The sequence below is a fragment of the Pseudophryne corroboree genome, chromosome 1 (genome assembly GCF_028390025.1).
Source record: "Pseudophryne corroboree isolate aPseCor3 chromosome 1, aPseCor3.hap2, whole genome shotgun sequence".
NCBI lineage: Eukaryota > Metazoa > Chordata > Amphibia > Anura > Myobatrachidae > Pseudophryne > Pseudophryne corroboree.
This window is the reverse complement of record NC_086444.1, coordinates 710,341,748-710,359,336: the sequence shown is the minus strand read 5'-3', so window position 1 is coordinate 710,359,336 and position 17,589 is coordinate 710,341,748. Positions and strand designations below refer to the sequence as shown.

The 17,589-nt window shown below is 46.1% G+C and overlaps 1 protein-coding gene across 8 annotated transcripts in view; it reads left to right on the top strand.

Moving 5' to 3' along the window:
* The window catches only part of ADGRL3 (adhesion G protein-coupled receptor L3), a 1,270,535-nt gene that overhangs the window by 954,485 nt on the left and 298,461 nt on the right, over nt 1–17,589 (top strand). For all 8 annotated transcript variants that reach the window (XM_063914936.1, XM_063914945.1, XM_063914955.1 and 5 more), the window contains exon 19: nt 7,488–7,656. In XM_063914936.1, coding sequence (XP_063771006.1) covers nt 7,488–7,656 — 169 coding nt within the window. The remainder of the gene's footprint in view (nt 1–7,487; nt 7,657–17,589) is intronic.

Below are 17,589 nucleotides of genomic sequence, written 5' to 3'. Positions count from 1 at the left end.
TAGATCTGAATGAATGAAATATTCTTATTAAATACTTTGTTCTTTACATAGTTGAATGTGCTGACAACAAAATCACACAAAAATGATCAGTGGAAATCAAATTTATTAACCCATGGAGGTCTGGATTTGGAGTCACACTTAAAATTAAAGTGGAAAAACACACTACAGGCTGATCCAACTTTGATGTAATGTCCTTAAAACAAGTCAAAATGAGGCTCAGTAGTGTGTATGGCCTCCACGTGCCTGTATGACCTCCCTACAACGCCTGGGCATGCTTCTGATGAGGTGGCGGATGGTCTCCTGAGGGATCTCCTCCCATACCTGGACTAAAGCATCCGCCAATTCCTGGACAGTCTGTGGTACAACGTGACGTTGGTGGATGGAGCGAGACATGATGTCCCAGATGTGCTCAATTGGATTCAGGTCTGGGGAACGGGCGGGCCAGTCCATAGCATCAATGCCTTCATCTTGCAGGAACTGCTAACACACTCCAGCCACATGAGGTCTAGCATTGTCTTGCATTAGGAGGAACCCAGGGCCAACCACACCAGCATATGGTCTCACAAGGGGTCTGAGGATCTCATCTCGGTACTTAATGGCAGTCAGGCTACCTCTGGCGAGCACATGGAGGGCTGTGCTGCCCCCCGAAGAAATGCCACCCCACACCCACACCATTGCTGACTCACTGCCAAACCGGTCATGCTGGAGGATGTTGCAGGCAGCAGAACGTTCTCCTTGGCGTCTCCAGACTCTGTCACGTCTGTCACATGTGCTCAGTGAGAACCTGCTTTCATCTGTGAAGAGCACAGGGCGCCAGTAGCGAATTTGCCAATCTTAGTGTTCTCTGGCAAATGCCAAACGTCCTGCATGGTGTTGGGCTGTAAGCACAACCCCCACCTGTGGACGTCGGGCCCTCATAACACCCTCATGGAGTCTGTTTCTGATCGTTTGAGTAGACACATGCACATTTGTGGCTTGCTGGAGGTTATTTTGCAGGGCTCTGGCAGTGCTCCTCCTGTTCCTCCTTGCACAAAGGCGGAGGTAGCGGTCCTGCTGCTGGGTTGTTGCCCTCCTACGGCCTCTTCCACGTCTCCTGATGTAATGGCCTGTCTCCTGGTAGCGCCTACATGCTCTGGACATTACGCTGACAGACACAGCAAACCTTCTTGCATTGATGTGCCATCCTGGATGAGCTGCACTACCTGAGCCACTTGTGTGGGTTGTAGACTCCGTCTCATGCTACCACTAGAGTGAAAGCATAGGAGCTGAGAAGTGGTCTGTGGTCACCACCTGCAGAACAACTCCTTTATTGCGGGTGTCTTGCTAATTGCCTATAATTTCCACCTGTTGTCTATTCCATTTGCACAACAGCATGTGAAATTGATTGTCAATCAGTGTTGCTTCTTAAGTGGACAGTTTGATTTTACAGAAGTGTGATTGACGTGGGGGTACATTGTGTTGTTTAAGTGTTCCCTTTATTTTTTTGAGCAGTGTGTATATGTATATATATATATATATATATATATATATATATATATATACACACACAAAATAATCCAGAACCTAAACTTTAAGTACAGCCAGCCTTACTGTTTTTTTGCTTTGCTGTCAGGCTTCAGTCACAGATTACACTCCGCTGGGCGCTGACTCCACACAACCCCTCACTCCACAAGCCTCCTCATAGTTCCCTGCAGCCTGCGCGCCCAGCCAATGACTGAGCCGCAGGCTGCTGCTTAACAGATTATTGGACAGCTGAGCTGTCGCTCAGCTGTCCTGCCTGTAACCCTTTACAACCCGAGCCGCTATTGGACAGCTGCTATCGCTGCCCAGACTCAGCAGCCCTGCGCGGCGTGCAGCGCCAGCGTTTTGATGATGCAGAGGGGAATCATGAGCCGGGACAGCCATCACAGCCTGTGGCACCGCGGCCGTCTGGCTGTGCACTGGGTAGCTGGGAGCGCAGGTCGGATCAGAAATCTGATCTGTGGTGGGTGACGGGTCTGTGGGGGGCCCGGGGTACTTACCCCCCAGCCCCCCCCCCCCCTCCCAAATCCAGCTCTGGTTACTGCATCTCATGCTTGAATCCAAGATTTTGCCTGTGCAGCCACCCTTCACTGAAATTAGCTTCCTCACTCAATCAGACTCTCAACGACCCTGCATAGCTTCAGTTGCAGATTGGAAACTCACCTGTTCCTCAAAGCATACCCTTCCACCACTTAACCTTGTCACCAGGTCACTCACCCCACCCTCCAACCTCAATTATCTCTACCTCCTGCCCTCAGGTCCCCATCCATATGCTCACCCCTCATGTCATCTTTCAGTCTCCCTTCTCCCCTAGATTGTAAGTTCCAAGGATAAGGGTCCTCCTCCCTCTTCTATAGCAATCATCTAGCCCCAGTGGCCATTTAGTCCAGAATTTATCTCGCTCACAACCATTCACTGGCACTACTCCTGCTATTAATTCTGTCATTATTGGAGACAGGTTCCACCCTTAACTGATTACTCCCTCACTCACCTTGCTTCTCAGCTGTATTGGTTATTGAGAATTGTGGTGCTAATTTTTACTGTGCTCTGTTTATGTCTTGGTTACTGAAAAAGTAATGCAATGTTCTGTGTCCTCTCTACTGTCCTACTGTTGCCGTATATGTATGGTTCTTCGGATCACTTCTGATGCCTTATAAATAACATGTTTACTAGATGTGCCATGTTTGAAGTGGAACTGCCACGTGTTTGTGCCGCCCACTGCTGTCATTTAGCCATACCTCCCAAGTGTCCCGATTTTCGTGGGGAAGTCCCGTTTTTTTGGGACTGTCCCACCCGCGGGCCGCAGTGTCCCGCGGTGGGGCGGGGCAGTTGGGAGGCTCCTGTCACTGCATGCACAGCTTCTGTTCACTAGAGATGGACGGACGGGTTGGCATGCCAGCAGCTCACTGAGCGCTGGCCATGCCCCCATAGTGAATAAAAATGGGGGTGTGGCTCACAATTGCGGCACTCCCACAAAGCCATGTCCCCTTTTACGAGCGTTAGTGACCCTCCTGCTCTTCTCCCAATGTTGGACGGTATGGTCAGCCAACCATCTTGATGCAACCTTTTGGCCTAAATTGTTGTGAGGTGGTCAAAATTCACTGGAAATGGATGTTATTGAGGTTAATAATACTGTAGGAACAAAAATTTTTATCTGTTTTTAGCAATAAAACAAAATACAAAACCAAAACCAGTGAGGGCAGTTTTGGCATAACCAAATCCTGATGATGAATTAGAACTAAAAACCAAAACACTTGGCTCGGCGCACATTTCTATATATTTGTAATTATCCATTTAGTTAAACTCAGCTTCTCCTTTCTATCACAGACAGTGAGATTTCCAGAACTTTCCATCACTCTATTCACATTTATAGAGAATGATGCTTGGTACATGGAGAGCTCTTCAGATGAAATCACTGTAACAAGGGTAGATACTGACTGATGCTTGGAGACAGCTGATATTTGGTGAAGACACTTGGCTTAAAAGATATGTCTTTCATGACTGAGGTTAATGCACTTTCAAAAGTTCACACACATAATGAAATATAAAAGTAGGGATGCCAATCTAATGAAGAAACATCAGAACTATCAATGTTTCAGTTCTTATGATCTGTGTGATGATAAAGTTCCAGTATTTCCTCACCATTGATACAGTAGTTTTGTTCCAATATTGGATCTTTATTATTGGCTCCTGTGGTTGGCCATTCACCACTTTTTACCTGTGCATGCAGTGCAGGAGCAGCTACAGTAGGTATAAGGATAATGAAACATGAATGCTACCTAGGTTCTTATAGTCAACCCCTTCATTAAAGTCAGCTTCTCAAAATACTATTGCTTAAAGAGAATCTCCATTCAAATTGTATATATTAATATTTTATATGTTTGGGATCTATTGCAGCATCCTGGCAAAGTGAGCCTGTCACAGGCAGTGGTGCTGAGAGGGGGAGGTACAGTTTACCTGGGATCAAGAATGCAGGGGACCCGGGCCACAGCACAACTGTAAAAAAAAAGTCATTTTTTTTCTCTATTTTATCAATATTATACCTCAGGAGGCGGGCTGGTGGGCATCGAGTCAGGCCGGGAAGGGGAGGGGGGTTGTAGGTGTCGGTCACTAGGCTGTGTAAGATGTCACTCTGTGTGACTTCCAGCCACCTCTGGAGAGCTACAGACTCATGGGATGATGACATCATCATTTCGCTAGTCTCTCTCTCTCTCTGGTGCCAGGCTCTGGGTGGGGGGCGGAGACTGGGAGGGACAACTGCTAAGGTGGTTGGGCGTGGATCTGGGCTGATTATCACTGAGTCGTTGGAAGCTGTGTTGAGAAGAGCCACTGTCATCTGTGAGTGAAACTGTGGGGGTGCTGCCTGCCTCTATGTAAATAAATACAATTTATGCGTCAATCCATTACCATTAGTGTTGTTATATGTATGTATGTACGTACGTACGTACGTATGTATGTGTGTGTGTATATGTATATATATATATATATATATATAAAAAATTAAGATTCCTTAATGCGCTGATATTATATAATGTGGTAAGATCTAGTCACAATGATTAATTATAATAATTTTCAGACAAATATTACTGTCTTTAGGCAGCTACCCCAAAAGAAAGTCCCCTTGTCGATATAGGCCCGTAAAGTCAAATGTAAAAAAGGTTTTTTTTGAGGAGCGCTTTCATTCAGTTGATGTTTTTACTAAGGATGTGAACAGAGGATTAATTATTATAACCTCATATACAAATACACCCAATTTAAAAACGTTTTTTATTAAAAATTTAAATTAAATATTCAGAAATTCATTGACATATACATTTTCTTAATATTTCAGAAAGATATAAACAATTCAGAGACTTGCAAGCCCAATTCACTTTCTGTTAATGTAATAATACATTTTTTCACCCAATGCGTTTCGTCTGTGGCGACTTCTTCAGAGGTGTTAATTCTCAGTTTATTGAGTTTTCATCTTTAGATGACAGGAATGGTTTTCATTCTCAGATGAGGCTTTAATAAAATACACTGAATGTAAGAGCAAACGACTGTGCTAAAATATATAGAGACTAGTCTCAATTGGAATCCAAAGAATAGGTGATTTCAGTTTTGTGAAGCTCTATCAACATAACTTATCTTTAACAATATCTTTGCTTATAACTTTACTTTAGAAGGACTTCCAGGTAAACGAATTAGACTTACAACAGTGTATGCTCCACCCGCCGCTGCCAGTCTTTGTCAGGTCACACCTCCGGGTGGGCCTACCCCGGATTGATAATGTCAAAAGGCTGGTGCTAAGGAGAATTATCCGCTCCTTCACTGCCCTGTCCCTCCTCTGATTCTTCCCTGCTCAGTGCTGTCAATGCTGGGACGACAGGCCAAGCTCTGCCCACTGTATGTTAAATATGTAAGGTTTGCAGGGATAGGCTGATTCAATTCCAAAGCACTCTAGGTCTCCTTGCTTAGCTTCTCACTCTCAATAGGGCTCCTCCTTTGAGGTAAAAAGGTAAAGATTTTTGCACAACACGTAAGGTCACTGGCAGAGCTGTTGTTACGCTTTACACAGCAGATAAGCAGTTGCTTACAGTTAATGCATTTAAGAATCAAAATATATATGTCTCCTTTCCTCCTATTGCTCTCTGAGAGGTTCGGCAATGTTTAGTTCAAGTGACAAGTTAACTTCTGATACTTGAGACACTATCCTCTCCTGACTGGAAAAAGGCTGGTTAAGTACTTCTATCTGAGACATATATATATATATATATATATATATAGCAAGTGCCACTGACTCATAACAAAATCTTCTGATCCATAAAGCTGGTCTTGCTTGCCAGTGCTAGTTTTAGTGCAGTTCATTATTCAAATATGGGAACCACCCTCAGCGATGTTTGACAGTGTTTAGGGGTGGCAGTTGGTGTGGCTCCCCTATTTGAATAATGAAGCGCTCTGCAACTGCCACTGGCAAGGAAGTCTAGGAACAGAGCATTGTGACCTCGCGCCTCCGCGACCTGGTATTTCTGGCACCATTCATTCTTTATAGCACTGGCTGTCTTAACTCTCCTCTGTTGGTGGAATTTTGAAAAATCCCTTAGTTGGTCCCTACGTCACAAAAGCAAGCTGCTGTCCAAATTTCAAGTTCCTAGTCTTTATGGTTCAGGAGATTTAGTGATAAGTCAGTTGTATTTATATATGAGTCAGTGGTGTATATGTGTATGTGTGTATATATATATATATATATATATATAGAGAGAGAGAGAGAGAGAGAGAGAGAGAGAGATAAAGAGAGAGAGAGGTATTCCTATGTATATAGGCATATCTATATAGATAGATAGCTGTATGTGTGTGTAATATCCATCTATATACAGTATATACAGTACATATGTATATACAGTATATACTATACATATGTGTATGTTTCTATCTATATCTACAGTATCTATTTATAAGTCATGGTTGGTGTCCAAAATACTGCACAGTTGTGCCCTTAGTGGGATGACAGGTAGTATAAGCAAAATTTCTGTGGCACTCTTAGGACCATTGGCATTTCTATAATGGGTGCAATGTGTGCTGGTACACACAGGCCCCTGGGTCCAGGGGGGCCCCACACACTGCACCCATGTTTTAATATTTACCTCTCCGGCACTGCAACGGCAGTGAAAATTGTAGCCAAATTAGCCTCTGCACATACGCAGTAGTGATTTAGGTCTCCAGAACATGGCAGGCGCCATGTTTCCAGAGACCTGCGCATGCGCAGTGGACTCCGGCACTTTGTCGGAGACTGGTGCACCATACAGAGGAGGGGGCCCACCCGAAGTCTGCACAGGGGCCCCCTGCTCTGTTAAAATGCGCCTGAAGGGGGAGACTGATGCATGTGTGGGAGTGTATGCCTATGGGGGTGGGGGAAGGGGAATGTAGGTAAGTATGGCCAGCACACATGTGATAAAGAGGGTAATACAAAAGCAATGATAGGTTATACTTTGAATCATGCTCTATCAGATGAATCCAGAATCTCTCAAAGCTAGTTGCATTTCTGCAGGACTGGGAAAATGATGGATGCCTTACAAAGCATTAGGAGGGCAAGCATGCAGTTGCAAAAACAAATAAACAGTGGGTCCATATTTTCTTTGTAGTACACTAAAGAGCTCTGATAATTACAACTGGTCATAATAGCAGTTAGCAATCAGTCAAAAAACAAAGCATAGATGACAGTGGTACTTATGTATATAAAGACCAGATAACAGTATACATAATTTTTTTAGTAGGTTAGCTGACAGTTATTTTTATTATTTGCAAAAAATGTTGTTTATTGTGTTGTTTTTAAATTTAAGTAAAACTAAAAATTGTCCCCTCTCTCAAGTATATTCTGTTTGTTTAAATCACAAAAAAAACATGCTATTAAGTTGTGTCATATGAAAATATAGATGTGGATGGAACAAATACTGACCACAATGTATTTTTGGTTATTGTTTTTACAGATCTTGGGTTATAGGTGCAATAGCACTTCTCTGCCTGTTGGGACTGACCTGGGCTTTTGGACTTATGTATATTAATGAAAGTACTGTCATCATGGCTTATCTGTTCACTATTTTTAATTGTCTTCAGGGAATGTTCATATTCATTTTCCACTGTGTACTGCAAAAGAAGGTAAATTGAGAATGTTTGTTGTTTTCTCATATTTTCTTGACCATAAATGCAAAACAAATATTACTAAGGTCCAAATGTTGTAATTTTAAAAAAACAACAACATACTTTTTTCCATAAAACTGCATCTAGGAGCATGATAAATAAGTTATTCCTCGTTATACTCACGTACTGTATCTGGCATGTCTCTCAAAAAAAAAAAAAAAACAAGTTCAAGGGGGGTATGTACCAAAGCTCGGTGAGAGATAAAATTGTGAGGGAGAAAGTACTAGTCAATCAGCTTACCTTATATTTTACAGGCTGTGTTTGAAAAATGATAGGAGCTGGTTGGTACTTTATCTCTCACAATGTTATCTCTCTCCAAACTTTGATAAATCCCCCCCCCCCAAGTGTTAAATACTCTCCACATAGACATACCCTATAGTATAGTAACTTGCATTACTGAATTACTTCAAGCCCATGTGCAGCAAAGCTTTATTGTACAATATTAATTTTCTGTTAGAATCAAAGATCCTATTGCAGACTGTTATAGCTGTACATTCGGGTAGCGGTTGATTTACCGACGGACACAATACCGACGATCATAATCCCGACAGCCATTGATAGTCATTGATAGACTGATAGTCACAATACCAACACTGTCAAAATACCGACATTCATTGTACCGACGTGTTCAAAATGCCAACATAGCCAGAATACCAACATTTGAAATGCCAACATGTCAAAATGCTGACATGCGTTTTTAAGGAATTTTTGCCCAAAAATGGACTTGTGCATACTCTACCATCCCAGTGGACCTGGAGGAGGAATATAATAGTATGCCGAGCGCAGCGAGGCACCGTGCTCGAAGCATGGCGAGCGCAGCGAGCTGTCCACATTGACACCACAAAAAGCATGGTGTCCACATTGACACCAAAACCCCCCAGAAAAACTCATGTTGGTATTTTGAAACTGCAGGATTTCAAATGTCGATATTCTGACTAAGGGGTATATTCAATAAGTGTTGGATCCTTTCCGACAAGCATTGTCGGAAAGGATCCAACAATGCACTATTCAATAAACTGCCAAATCCAACTGTCGGATTTGGCCGCTGCTGCTCACCCCGATCCCAGTGCCGGCCGGGCGTCCTCATCCTCCCCGATACTGCGGCTGCTGCTGCTGTTCCCCGCCGTCCGGGCGTCCTCATCTTCCATGCTGCTGCTGACCCCAGCACCGTGTGCCACCCAAACCGGCTATTCCTCCCCGGGCCCGGAACAGCTGCCTTACATCCTGGGATATGGGGACTGGTGCCCCCTATCCCAGGCCACTCGGGCAAGGGCGGAGCAGCTGCACGTGTCACGCAGGTGACAGCAGTGGGTAGCGGGGGCCCCCAGGTGACACCCCTGCCGCAGTCACCAGGGTCCCGAGATGAAGAGAGATCTTCAGCATGGTTCGGTGGATGGAGGAGGTGGTGGCAATGTCAATCCGACCTGTCGGGTTTGGCTCTGCTTCCGTCAATACACACAGATCGGCGGCTGAAGCTGCCAAGCCTCGTGCGTTCCAACAGCTTTCCGGCAAGTCTGGAATTCCCGACTTGTCGGAAAAAGCGGCCTGCTAATGAATAGGTCGGAAACCCCTTCCAGCCTTAATCTATTGAATACACCCCTAAGTCGATATTATGAACATGTCGGCGTAATGAATGTTGGTATTTTGACGATGTCGGTATTTTGACTGTCAGTCAATGGCTGTCGGGATTATGACCGTCAGTATTGTGTCCGTCGGTAGATCATACTGAACCTGTGCATTCAGGGGTGAACTCAGGTGTGCAAGGTTTACTATTTTAACAGTGGACCAACCTTTTTCCTTTTATATCACTTTGAAATCTAAGAAAAGCTGTTTTCAAGTTGTAAGTATTTTATTTTGATAGATTTGAAGTGCCTCTTGGGCTTTTATTGCTATTACTGATTAAGTGTTGGTGTTGTGGCTAACAGTGTTATTTTGCCAAATTGTCATTGAATGATAAACTAAAATGAAAATAGGTTCAATAGCTGATTAGCACCCCAAATATTATACAGTATTTCTAAAATCACAGGCAGGGAGATGCGATCTCATCTCAGTTATGCAAACGCCATTGCGGGATGGTACGGGGTGACGAAGCAGCATTGTGGGGGCGGTGACACGGTGTTGGGCGGCTGTGGAAACAAAAATGGGGATGGGTTTGGGGCGGCCGTGTGACATCCCACGCGGCTGATGCTACCAGGAAATGATAGCCATGCCCTGCCTTCGCAGCCACAAATCAGTGATGCGATTGCCATTACATTGCAATCACATTGCTGCCGGGTATTTGCATGCCGTGTGGCCTTGCCCTGTGCTGGGAGGCCTCCAGCATGCGATTGCAGCCAGTTGCAGTTTTGCAAAAATAGCAAAACTACAACTGAAGCTGAATGAGGGCCTATATACAGTATTTAACCTATATGTGCTTTCTATCTTTACCTTCACATGCCCCTCATCTTTTCCCTCAAATATCCCTCTTCCCACCAGCTTTTCCCTCACACACTCTTCTTCCCATCCGTTTATGCCTCATATGCCTCTTTTACAGGGGCAGATTGGTATCAAAAAGTGGCCCTAGAAAAATTTGTAGAAGTGGCCCAACATATGCAGCACCAGATGCAGAGCCGACCTTAGGCATAGGCAAACTAGCCAAATGCCTAGGGCATTTGTTATGCTTAGGGGCACCAGCAGCTTCTGCTGATTAAAATGATATGTGGCATGCCTATATTCTGTGTGTGACTGCGGCTGTATCTGCATACGAAATGCTACATTGCAGTGTATTCCTGGAAATCACTGTAATGTAGCATTTCGTATGCAGATACAGCCGCAGTCGCACACAGGATATAGGCATGCTGCATATCATTTTAATCAGCAGAAGCTGCTTGTGCATCCTAGTCATATAAATAAAATGCATTTTCTTAAACAAAAGGCGCCCGATGTTAGCAGAGCTGCCAGCTGACTCATGCCAGGCATATCCTGCAGAACTAGCGGCGGTGCTAGGGGGCACCAGCCAAAATCTTGCCTAGGGCATCATATTAGTTAGGGCCGGCTCTGGCCAGATGTGTAGTGTGCTGTGTAGCCATGGCAGCAGCCCCTCCCCCAGAAATTTGCCAGAGAGTATTTTATTTTATTTTTTTGCTTGAAGCCTGAGGTGCATGCTTCATTTACCCAGTGCAGTGCAAAAACCATGCTGGGAACTTGGGACTTCTGACCCTCTCCAAAAGGAGAAGAACCCTTTGAGAACCAAAAGGCCCCTTTGAGGAGTAAAGGAAATCTTCAGGTCCCCCTTCACCAAGGCTATGAGGACACTTCGAATCCCTGAAAAATGAGTAAAAAAAACAACCCTTAGGGCTCCTCTGCTGCAATGCTCAAGGTTGCCCCTTTCTCTCCAGGGTCGGCCAAAGCGTCCTATTGGGAACCAAATTCTTTGGCTCTCCCCAAAAGGAGAAAGACTCATGAGACTAGGGAAGAGTGTGTCCCATATTGCTAAGCAAGGTATTACGACAGACACTAAATTCTCAGCAGCCTTGGCAGCTGTGGGAACAGGTCACATAACCAGTGTCAGGTGGTGAGGTCAGTGACAGTTGGAAGTGAGTGGCAGTTAGTCAGAGCAGAGCTGCATAAGGCCCAGGATGTAATTTAGAGCAGGCACTGACTATCAGTGGTTTGTCCTGAGGTAACCACTGAAATGAGTGACATGTTTTAATGCTGGCGGAGTCCCATCTCAAAGACCTGGTGATGGAGACTGCATTAAGGCTCTGGAGGCAGTGACTTAATGTCAGGGGCTAGCCTTCTTTAGAGGATGGCCTTGCAGACGGGGCCTCCCAGTTGGGGTGTGGCTAGTGAGAAAAGAGGCTGGATTTCCTTTACCTAAACAATAATACATAAACCAGGGGACAGTAAATACAACAGTAATTGTTCATGGCCTGCAGTGATTTTCTTTAATAGAGCGCACTACCCTCCAGGCTGCACTCACACAGGACTGAGATAGGAGTTAGCAGAGTAAAAGTGGTTAATCTGTTTCTATAAGCTCTATCAAGAGACAATTGACTTACAATTTTGAGAATAACTGAACTATTAAGCCCTTGGAAAGTCTAGTTGTGGTAATTTAAGTTAAGCATGATAGAGAAATTAATTAAAGCATTGCAGACAGCAGCAGCCTACATATACTGAGAATATAATAGCCTCTCTGTGACTACAGTAGAAAAAGTAGGATTTTGGTTAACTACCGGTAAATCCTTTTCTCGTAGTCCGTAGAGGATGCTGGTACCATGGGGTACCATTAGTACCATGGGGTATAGACGGATCCACCAGGAGCCATTGGCACTTTAAGAGTTTGAGAGTGTGGGCTGGCTCCTCCCTCTATGCCCCTCCTATCAGACTCAGTCTAGAAACTGTGCCCGAGGAGACGTACAACTTCGAGAGAAGGATTTAACACAGATAGTGGCGAGATTCACACCAGCTCACACATACAAGGCACATCAAGCTAACTTAGCTTGAAAACTCAGCAACCGCTGAAACATTACTTACCAAGTAACAGTACTCAACTAAAACGAAGTTGTACTGAACCAAATAATGAAAGCAGGAAAACAAAGCGCTGGGCGGGCGCCCAGCATCCTCTACGGACTAGAAGAAAAGGATTTAGCGGTAGGTAACCAAAATCCTATTTTCTCTTACGTCCTAGAGGATGCTGGGGTCCACATTCGTACCACGGCGATGTACCAAAGCTCCCAGAACGGGAGGGAGAGCGCGGAGCTCCTGCAGAACTGATTGACTGAACTTCAGCTCTTCAGAGGCCAAAGTATCGAACTTGTAGAACTTTGCAAACGTGTTTGACCCAGACCAAGTTGCAGCTCGACAAAGTTGTAACGCCTAGCCACCCAGAGCAGACGCCCAGGAAGACCCCACCTTACAAGTAGAGTGGGCCTTGACAGACGTAGGACATGGCAAACCTGCCGTAGAATACGCATGCTGGATAGTAAACCTGATCCAGCGAGAGATCATCTGCTTAGAAGCAGGACACCCAATTTTCTTGGGATTATACAGGACAAACAGAGAGTCCGATTTTCTGTGACAATCAGTCCTCTTCACATAGATTTTCAGAGCCCTTACAAAATCCAAGGACTTTGATGAAATTGAAGAGCCAGTAGCCACTGGCACCACAATAGGTTGGTTGATATGAAATGCTGACACAACCTTCGGAAGAAACTGCTGACGTGTCCGGAGTTCAGCCCTATCTTCATGAAAGATCAAGTATGGGCTTATACAGGACAAAGCCCCCAACTCCGACACACGTCTAGCAGAAGCTAAGGCCAACAAGTGACAGCCTTCCACGTAAGAAATTTGACCTCAACCTGCTGTAGAGGCTCGAACCAGTCCGATTGGAGGAACTGCAACACCACGTTAAGGTCCCAAGGCGCCGTAGGTGGTACAAAGGGAGGTTGGATGTGCAGAACTCCCTTCAAAAAGGTCTGAACCTCAGGGAGGGCAGCCAATTGTTTTTGGAAGAAAATGGATAGGCATGAAATCTGGACCTTCACAGATCCAAACTTCAGGCCCATATCCACACCGGCTTGTAGGAAGAGGAGAAACCGTCCTAGTTGAAACTCCACCACAGGAAATTTCTTGGACTCACACCAAGATACATATTTTTTCCAAATTCGATGATAATACTTAGACATTACTACTTTCCTAGCCTGTATCAGAGTAGGAATAACCTTGTTTGGAATGCCCTTTTGAGCTGGTATCAGGCGTTCAACCTCCATGCCGTCAAACGTAGCCGCATTAAGCCTTGATAGGTGAACGGCCCCTGCTGCAGCAGGTCCTCCCGAAGAGGAAGAGGCCTCGGCTCTTCTTGCAGTAGATCCAGAAGATCCGCGTAACAAGCCCTTCTTGATAGAGACATTAATTAAAGCATTGCAGACAGCAGCAGCCTACATATACTGAGAATATAATAGCCTCTCTGTGACTACAGTAGAAAAAGTAGGATTTTGGTTAACTACCGGTAAATCCTTTTCTCGTAGTCCGTAGAGGATGCTGGGGTCCACATTAGTACCATGGGGTATAGACGGGTCCACCAGGAGCCATTGGCACTTTAAGAGTTTGAGAGTGTGGGCTGGCTCCTCCCTCTATGCCCCTCCTATCAGACTCAGTCTAGAAACTGTGCCCGAGGAGACGGACAACTTTGAGAGAAGGATTTAACACAGATAGTGGCGAGATTCACACCAGCTCACACATACAAGGCACATCAAGCTAACTTAGCTTGAAAACTCAGCAACCGCTGAAACATTACTTACCAAGTAACAGTACTCAACTAAAACGAAGTTGTACTGAACCAAATAATGAAAGCAGGAAAACAAAGCGCTGGGCGGGCGCCCAGCATCCTCTACGGACTAGAAGAAATGGTTTTACCGGTAGGTAACCAAAATCCTATTTTCTCTTACGTCCTAGAGGATGCTGGGGTCTACATTAGTACCATGGGGATGTACCAAAGCTCCCAGAACGGGAGGGAGAGCGCGGAGGCTCCTGCAGAACTGATTGACTGAACTTCAGCTCTTCAGAGGCCAAAGTATCGAACTTGTAGAACTTTGCAAACGTGTTCGACCCAGACCAAGTTGCAGCTCGGCAAAGTTGTAACGCCGAGACACCCCGAGCAGACGCCCAAGAAGACCCCACCTTACAAGTAGAGTGGGCCTTGACAGACGTAGGACATGGCAAACCTGCCGTAGAATATGCATGCTGGATAGTAAACCTGATCCAGCGAGAGATCATCTGCTTAGAAGCAGGACACCCAATTTTCTTGGGATTATACAGGACAAACAGAGTCCGATTTTCTGTGACAAGCAGTCCTCCTCACATAGATTTTCAGAGCCCTTACAACATCCAAGGACTTTGATGAAATTGAGGAGTCAGTAGCCACTGGCACCACAATAGGTTGGTTGATATGAATGCCGACACAACCTTCGGAAGAAACTGCTGACGTGTCCGGAGTTCAGCCCTATCTTCATGAAAGATCAAGTATGGGCTTATACAGGACAAAGCCCCCAACTCCGACACACATCTAGCAGAAGCTAAGGCCAACAAATGACAGCCTTCCACGTAAGAAATTTGACCTCAACCTGCTGTAGAGGCTCGAACCAGTCTGATTGGAGGGACTGCAACACCACGTTAAGGTCCTAAGGCGGCGTAGGTGGTACAAAGGGAGGTTGGATGTGCAGAACTCCCTTCAAAAAGGTCTGAACCTCAGGGAGGGCAGCCAATTGTTTTTGGAAGAAATTGGATAGGGATGAAATCTGGACCTTCACAGATCCAAACTTCAGGCCCATATCCACACCGGCTTGTAGGAAGAGGAGAAACCGTCCTAGTTGAAACTCCACCACAGGAAATTTCTTGGACTCACACCAAGATACATATTTTTTCCAAATTCGATGATAATGCTTAGACGTTACTACTTTCCTAGCCTGTACCAGCGTAGGAATAACCTTGTTTGGAATGCCCTTTTGAGCTAGTATCAGGCGTTCAACCTCCATGCCGTCAAACGTAGCCGCGTTAAGTCTTGATAGGTGAACGGCCCCTGCTGCAGCAGGTCCTCCCGAAGAGGAAGAGGCCTCGGCTCTTCTTGCAGTAGATCCAGAAGATCCGCGTAACAAGTCCTTCTTGGCCAGTCTGGAGCAATGAGGATCGCTTGAACCCTTGTTCTCCTTATGAGCTTTAGAACTCTTGGGATGACTGGAAGTGGAGGAAACAGATACACCGACTGGAACACCCACAGAGTCACTAGGGCGTCCACCGCCACTGCTTGCGGGTCCCTCAACCTGGAACAATACCACCGAAGCTTCTTGTTGAGATGAGAGGCCATCATGTCGATCTGGGGTACGCCCCAAAGATCTGTTACCTCCTTGAACACCTCTGGATGGAGACCCCACTCCCCTGGATGGAGATCGTGTCTGCTGAGGAAGTCCGCTTCCCAGTTGTCTACTCCCGGAATGAAGAATGCGGACAGCGCCAACGTGTGTTTTTCTGCCCAGAGGATGATTCTTGTTACCTCTGCCATTGCAGCTCTGCTCTTCATTCCACCCTGTCGGTTTATGTAAGCCACTGTTGTCACATTGTCCGACTGCACTTGAATGGCCCGACTTCTCAGAAGATGGGCTGCTTGGAGAAGACCGTTGTAGACGTCTCTTAGTTCCAGAATGTTTATCGGCAGGCCGGCTTCCAGGCTTGACCACCTTTCCTGGAAGGTTACCCATTGAGTGACTGAGCCCCAGCCCTGGAGACTTGCATCCATGGTTAGAAGGATCCAGTCCTGAATCCCGAACCTGCGGCCCTCCAGAAGGTGAGGTAATTGCAGCCACCAGAGGAGTGAATTCCTGGCCTTTGGCGACAGACGTATTCTCTGGTGCATGTGTAGATGGGATCCCGACCACTTCTCCTGGAGATCCAGTTGGAAGGACTGAGCGTGAAACCTCCCGTACTGTAGAGCCTCGTAAGAGGCCACCATCTTCCCCAGAAGGCAAATGCACTGATGAACTGACACCCGGGCTGGCTTCAGGACATCCCGGACCATCGTTTGAATCACCAACGCCTTATCCTCTGGAAGAAATACCCTCTGCACCTCCGTGCCGAGGATCATTCCCAGAAAGGACAACCTCCTGGTTGGTTCCAAATGTGATTTTGGAAGATTCAGGATCCAACCATGTTCCCTGAGAAGCTGGGTCATGAGTGCTATGGACCATAACAGCTTCTCTTTGGACGATGCCTTTATCAACAGATCATCCAGATACGGAATTATGTTCACTCCCTGTCTGCGGAGGAGAATCATAATTTCCACCATCACCTTGGTGAATACCCTCGGCGCTGTGGAGAGTCCGAATGGGAGGGCCTGGAACTGAAAATGACAGTCCGACAGTGCGAATCGAAGATAAGCTTGATGCGGCAGCCAAATCCGAATGTGGAGGTACGCATCCTTGATATCCAGGGATACTAGGAATTCCCCCTCCTCCAGACCTGATATCACTGCCCTTAGAGACTCCATTTTGAACTTGAACTCCCTCAGAAAGGGGTTTAGTGATTTTAAGTTCAGAATGGGCCTGACCGAACCATCCGGTTTCGGTACCACGAAAAGGTTCAAATAGTAAGCCTTGTTTTGCATATGAGGCGGTACTGGCACAATGACCTGTGCCTCCACCAACTACTGGACTGCTTCTTGCAGGACAGTCCTGTCTGCCAGCAGAGCTGGTAAGCCTGATCTGAAAAAATCAGTGAGGAGGAAGATTTTGAAATTCCAGCCTGTACCCCTGGGACACAATATCTTGCACCCAGGGGTCCAGGCTGGAGGACACCCAGACGTGACTGAAATGTCTGAGTCTCGCTCCCACCGGCCCCACCTCCGGGGCATGCAGTCCACCGTCATGCGAGGACTTTGGTATACCTGAAGCAGGTTTCTGTTCCTGGGAACCTGCAGACGCAGGTTTCTTGGACTTGGGCTGACTTCCCCGGAAGAAGGTGTTCGACAGCTTGGCCTTTCTGGGCTTGTTAGACTGAAAGGGCTGTGATATAACTGAAGAAAAGGGTTTCTTCAGAGCAGGTGTAGATGAGGGAAGAAAAGGTGACTTACCAGCCATAGCCGTGGAGATTCACGCATCTAACGCTTCCCCAAAGAGAGTCTGACCTGTGTAGGGTAGGGTCTCCACACTTCTCCTGGATTCCGCGTCGGCAGACCACTGGCGCAACAACAGTCCTCGACGAGCTGATACTGACATGGAGGAAATCCCCGCAGCCATGGAACCCAGGTGTCACAACTGAGGGCTGGTGCTGACCAGGGGGAAGCCTCAGTTGTAGGGGCTGAGGTATATGTGTACCTGGGAGGCAGTACAGGGTTCTTGGACATGCAGGGAACCTTTATAA